Source organism: Palaemon carinicauda, chromosome 14, assembly GCF_036898095.1.
Source record: "Palaemon carinicauda isolate YSFRI2023 chromosome 14, ASM3689809v2, whole genome shotgun sequence".
Lineage (NCBI taxonomy): Eukaryota > Metazoa > Arthropoda > Malacostraca > Decapoda > Palaemonidae > Palaemon > Palaemon carinicauda.
In genome coordinates, this window is record NC_090738.1 from 121,690,082 (window position 1) to 121,702,581 (window position 12,500).

The 12,500-nt window shown below is 33.0% G+C and overlaps 1 protein-coding gene across 1 annotated transcript in view; it reads left to right on the forward strand.

Moving 5' to 3' along the window:
- The window catches only part of Epac (Exchange protein directly activated by cAMP), a 1,092,821-nt gene that overhangs the window by 959,399 nt on the left and 120,922 nt on the right, over positions 1 to 12,500 (forward strand). Inside the window, exons 8-9 of the mRNA XM_068386349.1 lie at positions 1 to 564; positions 3,513 to 3,741. The exon at positions 1 to 564 is cut by the window's left edge and continues 389 nt beyond it. Of these exons, the coding sequence (XP_068242450.1) occupies positions 1 to 564; positions 3,513 to 3,741 (793 nt within the window). The remainder of the gene's footprint in view (positions 565 to 3,512; positions 3,742 to 12,500) is intronic.

Below are 12,500 nucleotides of genomic sequence, written 5' to 3' on the forward strand. Positions count from 1 at the left end.
AACTCTTCTCCCCGAGAGACGCCGAGGAGTACCCCGACAAGGTCCTCCCCAGTGGGCAACAGAGAGACGCCCACCCGAAGGCCAAGTCTCAGCAGGGCAGCTAGTTTCGACAGCCCCTCCGTCAGTCCCAGAAGGTCCAGCCTTCGCAGCGCTGTGTTGCGCCTGCGCTGTGAGTCTCAAGACACAGCCGAAGAGGAGGACGAGGACGACGACGAGGACGAACCGCCCTCGCACACGTCCCCTATGGTCATCAACTACCGGGGTGACAGTCAGGAGAACGACGATGATGACGAGGATGATTATGACGAGGACTATGAGAACGATGAAGAGGGCCGTCAAAGGAGGAGGAGTTCGGCTAGAATAATCAATGGAGAAGGAGGTGGGAGTGGTGAGGGGGGCGGTGGGGGAGGAGAAGGAGGAGGTGAAGGAGGAGGAGGAGGAGGAAAGGGTCGGTCTGCAGGACGTAGAAAAGGAAGCAGGCTCAAGAAGAAGGCTGACGACGTTGAACAACAAAGGTCCCAAGACTTAGATTCCCCGAGCAATGCGGCTGTTCCTATCGTGGAAGTAAGTTTGTTTCCTCTCGTAAATAGTATTTTGATAGTGATAAATAACATTATAATTTGCATATTACTGAAAAATATTACTTCTATTTTTTTCCATTAGTCAGTCATTTCCACTGAGGGCGTGGCTTCTGAGATAACATACAATAGTCACTCCCACTATCCTTTCTTTAAATAATGAATCGCCATAAAATAAAGTCCGACGTTCGCTTAACACTCTTACCTCCTTGACTCATACACCCAAAGAAATACCATCAATAGCACTTTTTCTCCATTTACATATATTGCACAACATACACTTCCCTACATAAAAAGGTACTAAGTTTGTACATTACGGTGTGGCGTTTCAGTAATTTGCTCCCCTCTGTTAGCCTGATAATTTCCAGGTGTACTCTTCCCAAGACCACTTCTCCTAGTCTATCCTCATCTATCTTGCTCTTACTTTTTTTACGAATTCTAGTGATATCTCTTCATCTCTCATTATACTCTTGATTTTGGTAAGAATTAGATTGAATCTATTACCATGGTGTTTCCCATTTTTTGCTAGTTTATCTAACATTTTTAACAATGTTTAGAATATTATTCACAAAAATTTGTTTTTTTACCATTCCCAACTTTCTCTTCGTTCGTTCGTTCCCTTTACTTCCATAGTTCATAAGTGTTAACCACCCAAAAAGACGTCATATGTCCGTGAGTGAGATCTCTTTATTTGAAACCAGTCACTACCATCTGCAAATCCTGTAACAAATTTCCCCTTTATTGTAAAGGAATTCTGACGAGTCTTTTTAAGCCTTCATCCACACCATACGCCCTCATGACTCCATGTATGTGGGTCACGTTCAGGCTTTTCTCACGTAAAATTTTCACACAACTGTTATACAAAGAAAAAAGGTAACTCTGGTGCCACCATCTATTGCTAATCCTATACTACTCTATTCATCTCTTATTCAAGCTAATCTCATCTATCTCAATTTATAAGATTATATTCTATGGATAACCGCATTATAGCTCCGACGATTTCAACTCTCCACAATCGTACAAAGTAAGAATTATCCCAACATATATCATTAAAAAAATTCTTTCTTCATGAAGACATAGTCACCTGTAACATACTACTAGGACTTCGATGACACTGGTGCTATTATAATACCGCATATGATTCAGTTTATAATATTTGGTATAAGTTTCTGACCTTCTAAAATGTTGTATTATAATCAATGACCTTATCATCATCCACTCAAATTTACACTTATATGTTTTGCGTCACTCATGCTGCCCATCTCTGTTATTTGCATTCTGTTGTTATTATTATTATTATTATTATTATTAGTAGTAGTAGTAGTAGTAGTAGTAGTAGTAGTAGTAGTTATCGGTATCCAGTTGGTCTTCACGTTGAAAAGCCTTATAACTCTGTTTCCGAACACAGTAGAAATGAAAGTAAATGGATAATTTAATTACGAACACTCAAACTGAAGAGTTAGTCTTCATATCACAGAAGGAGAATGTTTTTTTTTTTTTTTTTTTTTTTTTTTTTTTTTTTTTTTTATATATAAAGAAAAATTGAAATATGTTTTAAAGCTCTGAATATTCAGAACATCCTTCCCAGTTATATGAAATTTTCAGGATAATACTTTGTACATAGTATTTTGAATTATAGGGTTAGATATAAAAATTAAGAAAAATGGTATTATAAACAGAGCATCATTCAAAATACATCTGAATATGGAACTAAAATATAGTTTATTCATCGATGTCGCTCACAAGACCGGATAAAAGAGGGGGAGTTAGCGAAGTTTTAACACCCTGTTTTCGTGGAATCCAAACTGCTAAAAATTGCGACAAATGGCCTGTTGAGGTGGACGATTAAAAGTAATGAGATTTATAAAGACAGTAGAAAAGCAAATTATTTTTGAATTTTTATGATAATCCAGATTTTGATTATTGGCTCTATTTTTATATTAATCTAGATTTTGATTATTGGTTCTATTTTTATATTACTCTAGATTTCGATTATTGGCTCTATTTTGATATTGATCTAGATTTTGATTATTGGTTCTGTTTTTATATTACTCTAGATTTCGATTATTGGCTCTATTTTGATATTGATCTAGATTTTGATTATTGGTTCTGTTTTAATGGTAATCTATATTTTAATTATGTTATATTTCATGTTAATCTAGATTCTAATCATTGGTTCTATTTAGTTGATCTAGATTCTACTTACTGATTCTATTTTGATGTTAAGATTTTAATTATTGGCTCTATTTTTATGTTAAGATTCTAATTATTGGTTCTATTTTTAATTCAATCTAAATTCTAATCATTGGTTCTATTTAGTTAATCTAAATTCTACTTACTGGTTCTATTTTGATGTTAAGATTTTAATTATTGGTTCTATTTTGATGTTAAGATTTTAATTATTGGTTCTATTTTGATGTTAAGATTCTAATTATTGGTTCTATTTTTAAGTCAATCTAAATTCTACTTATTGGTTCTATTTAGTTGATCTAGATTCTACTTACTGGTTCTATTTTGATGATAAGATTTTAATTATTGGTTCTATTTTTATGTTAAGATTCTAATTATTGGTTCTATTTTTAAGTCAATCTAAATTCTAATTATTGGTTCTATTTTTCAGTCAATCTAAATTATAATTACTGGTTCTATTTAGTTAATCTAGATTCTACTCACTGGTTCTATTTTGAAGTTAAGATTTTATTTATTGGTTCTATTTTGATGTTGAGATTCTAATTATTGGTTCTATTTTTCAGTCAATCTAAGTTATAATCATTGGTTCTATTTAGTTAATCTAGATTCTACTTACTGGTTCTATTTTGATGTTAAGATTCTAATTATTGGTTCTATCTTGATGTTAATCTAGATTTTAATTATTGGTTCTATTTTTAAGTCAATCTAGATTCTAATTATTGGTTCTACTTTACCTATACAAAGGCCCCGAGTGTTCGTATTTGCGAAGCTGCTTGGGTGCTGCGGTCGCTGCTTCTTGCCCGCGCCCCGCACCTCATGAAGGACCGTAAGCACCACGGGCGCCAACAGCCTCGCTGTGTGGTCGGCACCGAGCTCACCGACTGGCTGCTGGCGCTGTCGTCCACAGTTCATTCAAGGTCACAAGCGACTGCCATGTGGCAGTGCCTACTCGAGGAAGGGGCAATTTACCATGGTAGGTGGCGTAGCATTTTCATGTCGTCTTAATTTGTAACGTCTGTAAGGAATATAATAGAAGGTATATCTTAGATTACTTAATAATAATTGTAGGTAACATCTACCAATTCTAAGTTAATTGTACCGAAATTGAATAATATGATAATTACTTTTGATAAATTGAAGTCGAATTGACAGTCGGTAGATATGCTAGTAACGTGATTCATTTATCTTACATTTACATATGGAATAATAGGCAATGGATATGGGAAATCTTTTTTTAATGTTACTGTTATTAAAATAATTTTTCTGTTCATTACTACTAATATTGTTAATTCATTTCCTTATTTCCTTTCCTCGCTGGGCTATTTTTCCCTATTGAAGCCCTTGGGCTTATAGCATTCTGCTTTTCTAACTAGAGTTGTAGCTTAGCTAGTAATAATAATAATGATTTACTGCTGCCAGAAATTCCTTGTTAATAACAATATGTATATACACACTAAATATATACTGTGTGTGTGTGTGTATATATATATATATATACACACACACACACACACACACACACACATATATATATATATATATATATATATATATATATATATATATATATATATATTGTGATAAATTTATTATGCATTTATACACACACATATATATATATATATGATATATATATGATATATATATATTATATATATATATATATATATATATATATATATTATATATATGTATATGTATGTATATATGTATAATAATTTTATAATCATTTTATAAATAACACTCGTGATTTTCATACATTCAAATACCATACCACAAATACGTTTTGATTTCGAAAACACTTCCTCGGGATCATAGATCCAAGGGGAAATTCTTTTTACGATAAAAAATCCCAATATTTACTGTCATGTCAGAATCAAGATTGACAGTTGACTCATACCATTCAGCTATAAAGGGAAGGAAGATTTGTACTCTTACATTCTTAATACCCTCCATGTTGCCTCTCTGTAGATTTTATCATTACTATTTCATAGGTCTCTGTGTAACAATTTTTCCTTTCATTTTAACACTTCACACATAAGTTTCATCAAAAAATATTAGACACACCGCCTTCCTTGTCAAAATCCACAGCAAAGAATTGTACTCTGTCTTAATACCCTTCACATTGCCTCTCTGTAGATTTTATCATCATTATTGCATAGGTCTTTGTATAACAATTTTTCCTTTTATTTTAACACTTCACACATAAGTTTCATAAGAAATGTAAGACACACACCACCTTCCTTGTCAAAATTCACAGCAAAGAATTGTACTCTTAGTCTTCACATTGCCTTTCTGTAGATTTTATCATTATTATTTCATAGGTCTTTGTGTGCCAATTTTTTCCCTTTATTTTAAAACTTCACTCATAAGTTTCATAGGAAATATAAGTCGCACACCATATTCTTGTCTAAATCCACAGCGAAGAATTGTACTCTTACATTCCTAATACTTTCCGCATTGCCTCCCTGTAGATTTTATCATTACTATTTCATAGGTCTTTGTGTGACAACCTTTTCCCCTTTATTTTAAAACTACTCGCATAACTTTCGTAAGAAATAAAAGTTACACACCATCTTCCTTGGGTAAATCCACACTGTTCTCCCCCTTCCCTTATCAGTTCTCAAATCTCCTGTTAAACTTTCTCAAACAAAATACTTCCCTGTTGTAATGAGTAACATTAAGCCCCTAAAAGTCTTAGTTTCAATTATCATCTTTACTTCACTAAAAGGAAACTTATTCCTTTCACTCAATGCACCAGCCACCCGTTGAGATACTACCGCTAGAGAGTTATTGGGCCCTGTGACTGGCCAGACAGTACTACATTGGAGCCTTCTCTCTGGTTACTGCTCATTTTCCTTTTGCCTACACATGCACCGAACAGTCTGGCCTATTTTTTACATATTCTCCTCTGTCCTCATACACCTGACAACACTGATATTACCAAATAATTCTTTCTCGGTCAAGGTGTTAACTACTGGAATGTAATTGTTCAGTGACTACTTTCTTCTTAGTAAGGGTAGAAGAGACTTTTTACATATGGTAAGCAGCTCTTCTAGAAGGACACTCCAAAATCAAACCATTGTTCTCTGGTCTTGGATAGTGCCATAGCCTCTGTACTATGGTCTTTCACTGCCTTGGGGTAGAGTTCTCTTGCTTGAGGGTACACTCGGGCACACTATTCTATGTTATTTCTCTTCCTATTATTTTTTGTTTAAAGTTTTTATATTTTTATATGAAATATTTATTCAAATGTAAATGTTCTTGAAATATTTTATTTTATTTTTTAATTACTATTCTTGTAGTTTCCTTATTACTTTCCTCACTGGGCTATTTTCCCTGTTGAAGCCCTCAGGCTTATAGCATTCTGCTTTTCCAACTACGGTTGTAGCTTAGCAAGTAATAATAATAATAATAATCCTTTGGGTTCTGTCCCTCAGCCAAACATACTTATTAAATCATAGTCAGTCAATCAATCATACTATCACTATCTTACTGAAGCCTCTTCCTTGTAACCTTATCAGCTCCTTGTATCTATCATTTAACCCATTATTCTCATTTCTTACATCTTCAACAGTTACTCCCATTAGCATCGCAGTCTTATTCAAATCTTTTCCTTTCAGGCCTTGCATCATTTATCTCTGCCTTTCTCCTATTTCTACTTTCAAGAAATATTCAAAATATAAATTTCATTGACCGAGGATTGCATCCACATTTGATTGCATTTATTGTAACTTTTAGTCTATTTTTTCTTTTTATTAACAGATCTTTTACTTCCTCGTAAAACAGTCATTTATTCTCAGAAAGTCTTAATCCCTTTTCCCTCATATATTTTTGTTACTGGTCCTATTTTTTTTCTAGTCTATAGTTTTTTATTAACCGATCTTTCCCTTCTTTGTAAAACAACATTTTGTTTTGTGAAATTCTTAATCCCCTTTCCTTCTCTATTTTTGCTACTGTGTTTATTTTGCTTTCTCTCACTTTATTCCTGACCTCCATATTTTTTCGTTTTGTTTACCCTCGCCTACTCTTCTCTTTTATCATGTAACTGTACCTCAAATAATCCTTTTCTTTACACTGAACTCTTTATCTCTTCATCCCACAACTTATTCTCAGTCCCTCGTCTAACCCTCCTATATTATTATTATTATTATTATTATTATTATTATTATTATTATTAAAAATGAATAAGCTACAACCCTAGTTGGAAAAGTAGGAGACTGTAAGCCCAGGGTCTCCAACAAGGAAGATAGCCCAGTGAGGAAAGGAAATAAGGAAATACTACAAGAGAAGTTTAAGAACAATGAGAGCCACAAACACGTGTCCGACCCGATGACACTATCCAGTAATTCGAAAAATCCCATCTGTGCTCGATCCACCGTTTCTTCAACCTTAGTTTAAGATTCATGCAATTTCCCATTATGTGCTCTTCGAACGTTATTTTTCTTCTACGCGTTGATAAGTGTTACAACATGATTTTCTCACTTTCATCTCCAGCTCTTATCTACCGTTAATTTTCATCATCATATCCTCCTACGCTTATTGACGCAAAGGGTCGTTAATTTTACTTTACCAAAAATTGATCAGATATACTTCCAGACACATTTGTTCTCTCCATTACACCGAGCTCGTAGCTTTTCCGTCTAGTTGGTTCCAACGCAATCCAATAAACCCTTTTCCTCAATATTTTCCCTTCACTAATTATGTTTATTTATATAGTTTTTCGTCTTTTATGTAGATGTATGTATATAGTATGTTTATGAATGTGTATATATATATATGTGTATATATATATATATATATATATATATATATATATATATATATTACTGTATGCACATATTTATTTATATAGTGTAAAATTGTTCATCATGAAATATAAATTACGAAATTATATTAACATATACATTGCTATATAAATGGGTTAAATCAATTTAAGAAGCATAAAATAATAATTATAAAAGTGCCTAAGTCAATGGGAGTAGTTTATTTTGATTTAGGTCACCGAGACTGACAAAGCAGCTTCAATGATGCTCGAACAATTCAATAAAAAGAAGAAAAGTAAAGTCTCCAGTAATGAAATGTTTCCGAAAATACCCTATTAAGCATGTAAACTGCATGCTAAGCGGGAACAGATTATTGAATAATATTTGTTAAATCACTATAAGTCCATTTATATCAGTGTTTTCATATTAGTAGTTATAAAACTTTAAAGAATAAGTCAGTGTCAAGGTCGAGTGTGTAAAAATTTTCTTGGTTCTGATAACCATAGATTTTGTAACACCAGATTTTTAAGTGAATTTTTGTAATTTACTTACTTTTACCTTATAATGTCGGCTATTTGCGCAATGACTAGACTGCTAACGTAATGTAAGCTATGGAAATCAGGGGAAATCGAAGCTTACAAATGATTCCTAAATTGATGGTGATTTGATCTACTAATTTTCTAAGATGCAGGGACTAAATGTATATTACTTGTGCCTGAGAACGTAAAGGCCTCTATAAAAATATTCTCTCTCTCTCTCTCTCTCTCTCTCTCTCTCTCTCTCTCTCTCTCTCTCTCTCTCTCAAGTGTCAGATCGTTCCTTACAAATCCGCTTTTCAAGCCGTGATTCCCATTCCATGGAATGAATTCCTTTCTCTGTCTATGTAATGAAAAATTATATCCTCCTCATCAATGGTTTCTTAATCCTGTAGATTCACTACTGCCTAAACCCCTCTTTTGATGTACGAATTTTCGTGGGCAGTTTTTTTCAGTTTTTAGCAATGTCATTTCTTGTTTGGAAGTTCTGATTTATTTTGATTTTATTGCACGTGCTTCATATATGGAGATTGTATATGAAGTTCATGTTAAGTCATCCAACTGTTGATGCATTCTGGTTATGCTCGTAAGTTTTGAGTTTCTGAGTTACAAGTAAGATTTAAGTTTGCTCTGTCCGGGGATTTTTGTGCTGATTAGCTGCCGTAAAGCACCTGTCATACTTTATTGGAATTAAACGTTGAATAATATTATTAATAAGGATGATGATTATAATACGAGTACTATTTTTATGGTAAAAAAATATTCATTCGTATCATAGAGTGAGACATGTGCTTATATATACACACTTTATATAATGTGTATATATATATATATATATATATATATATATATATATATATATGATACGTATATATATATATATATATATATATATATATGAGTATATATATATATATATATATATATATATATGTATATATATATATGTATATATAATATGAGTATATGTATATATATATATATGAGTTTATATATATATATATATATATATATATATATATATATATATATATATATATAGCCCCAAATACCTTTGATATCGAATTCACTCTGCCATGGAATATAAGACGCATAGGGAAACCTATGACCGATACAAATAAGGATAAACAGTCTGTTCAGACCATTCGGTTGCAGAGAGAGATAAGAGTTGAATCCGATTCTTTTGTCTTTAATCCTGTTGAGTTCAGGATTTATACTTACAATAGAAATCAACCCATCTCTGCCATTACAGCGGATTTTTCAGGTATGTATTACTTGGCCATTTTATAATAAATTTATGACTAACACTAAAAAATTAAAAATTACTATACTCTATTTTTTTTAATGAGGTACATTTGCACAGACTCGTAGCGGTGCCCTTTTAGCTCGGAAAAGTTTCCTGATCGCTGATTGGTTGGACAACATAATTCTAATCAATCAGAGAGCAGGAAACGTTTTCGAGGTAAAAGGGCACCCCTGCGAGTCGGTACAAATCTGCCTCACTAAAAAGAATTGACTATAGTGTTGGTGATAAAATTATCATAAAATGGAATTGTTACATACTAAGTAATCAGCTATAATGGTGGAGATGGGTTGATTTCCGGCCGGTCTAAAGTCTAAACAGTCTAAAGTTGGTCCTTTTTTCTATCGATCATAGGTTCGAGTCCTTGGGCTAGAAGAAATATTTATCATTAAAGGAATTTCCCTATAGGCCTAAGATCCCACGTCAGAACGAATTTAATCATAAAGGCTTGTTTGTGGCGTGTTTAAAAAATTGTAAATCACAAGTATTAGTGATAAAATGATATGTATATATGTATATGTATATATATATATATATATATATATATATATATATATATATATATATTTATATATTTATATATATTTATATATATGTATGTATATATATGTATATATATAATAAATTTATATCTTTATTTATTAATATATATGTATACATATGTGTATATGTATATATATATATGTGTGTGTGTGTGTGTGTGTGTGTGTATGAATTAGTATACGACGAATATGATAGAGCATGGATTTGCAGAGCTGCTCTATTCCAAAAGAAATTAATGTTCTGAGAAGTAAAAGAAGGAATGACCGTCCGGAGAAGGAAAAGGAAATGACAGCCCAATTAGTTCTTCTTTGCCACTTTTTCTTCATTGGCGATTATTAATGGGATTTAAGGCTTTTCATTTTGGCCATTTGCTTTCGTTCTTAGCTTTATAGCAGATTGTTCCTTCGATTATATTGACAGTTATTATTATTATTATTATTATTATTATTATTATTATTATTTTTATTATTATTATTATTATTATTATTAGCTGTAATTATTCCTTTTTGAATTTGCTATTGTAACAATAACAATTTCATTAAAAAGTAATGTGAAAGCCTTTAATGTCGCTTGTTTAAAATATATAGTAATATACAGTATTTGGCGATCAATTTCTTATACAGGTGAATACAGAAATGAAGTAAATTTAATTAGTTATTAGCTCCGCCAAGAAGTTGGAAGGAGGTTATGTTTTCGCCCCGTTTGTGTTTGTTTGTGTGTGTGTTTCTTTGTTTGTTTGTGACCAGCTTCGTGCCCACAATTTTAATCAAAGAGTAATGAAACTTGCAGGGCTTAACTGTTGTGTGAAAAGCTGGAAATGATTAAATTTTGAAAGGTCACGGTCAAGCGAAATGTCCAATTTATGTAATCAACCATAAGTTTGGACATCGTTGTCATGGAAACTTCAAACTTGGTTCGTATTTGAGTGTATGGAAATCCACGCCAATTGATACATGTCAAGGTCAAAGATCAAGGTCATGGTCGAGCAAAGGTTCGAGAAAAAAAGCTACCACGACGGAGGTCTACGCTCTACTGATTGTCCCTCTAGTTTATACAGTATCCTGGCATGATTACCACTTTACAGACCAGTAAAATGAAAAATGAGTTAAGGCATATTATTATTATTATTTTCATTATTATTATTATTACTGGCTAAGCTACAACCCTAGTTGGAAAGGCAGGATGCTTTAAGCCCAGGGGCTCCAACAGGGAAAATAGTCAAGTGAGGAAAGGAAAAAAAGAAAAATAATAATCAGATAACGCTGGAAAAGGTTTCCATTCATTTTAGTTATTACTGGGCCACAGAATAAAAAGCAAAGGATTGAATATTTTGGAATGGCTATTCTATAGAAGCTTTGAAAAATACATCCTGGTATCTTATCTTTGTGGCAAAGTATAGCAATATATTTTTATCATATCAGTTCGTCATTTGTCATCTCATATTTACTGTAATTTTTAAGAATATCGAGTTAGGCTGAAGTATACTGTTCCACTTTGAATTTAAATTAAAATCAGGACATCTGACCTGATAAGTTAACGTTAACCAAATCAATCAGAAAAATATCTATTAACAGGAATACTGGTTATCAAGATATGTCCATTAATAAGTCTATATGGCTACATACAATTGTTATCAGTATTATTCAAGAACAAATAGTTTATTAAATTCATTAACTTTTTTAATAACACTGACTTCTTGCCCAAAAGTCTGTCACGCCTTTTTTTTTTTTTTTTTTTTTTTTTTTTTTTTTTTTTTTTGCATATGTGTTTTCATTTGATACGAAGGTTTGTGCCAAATTACTTGGCTGCTTTGTCGATATAATTTTTACTATTTTATTCTATACTTAATTGTCAAATTTACATATGAATAGATGCGCTAAGAGTCGTCAAATTAAGAAAATGTGAAGAACGAACTCTTGAGAACCTTGTGCGAACTAGAACAGATGTTATCCTCTAAACAGCTTGTCGTGCCAACAGTCTTGTTTACTTGTTAAAAGTAACCCGGTCACGCAACGTATGGAAACTGTTACAACGCATACTTTACACTTAAACCACTGACTTTACACTCGACCTTCAGCCATAAATATCCCACCACTTAGTTATACACCATTTTCCTTCTTATTAGTTAATTGCTGCCAAACAACGGGGCACATCTACCCTGACGAGCAAGCCAGCAGTTCACCCATTAAGCAATTACCCGTGTTTGAGTTAACCACTTAGAGGCTGTGTCTGCTTCTTAGTAAGCCCCGGGATAACATTGTAATTGAAAGCGGCGTCTGTGAACTGAGGAGACTCTTGTGATCGTGGGAATGCTGTGGTGGTATCCCATTCGAAGGTTCGTCTATCTGTATGGATTCCCCTCTGTGTATATGGGAGAGCTGGATGATGCTAGCAGAAAGAGAACATTTGCTTTGATAAAGAGGCGAGAGATTCTCTCTCTCTCTCTCTCTCTCTCTCTCTCTCTCTCTCTCTCTCTCTCTCTCTCTCTCTCTCTCGGATGCCCCTATGTATATATGTATATGGGAAAGATGGACGATGCTAGCAGAAAGAGAACATTTGCTTTGATAAAGAGGCGAGAGATTCT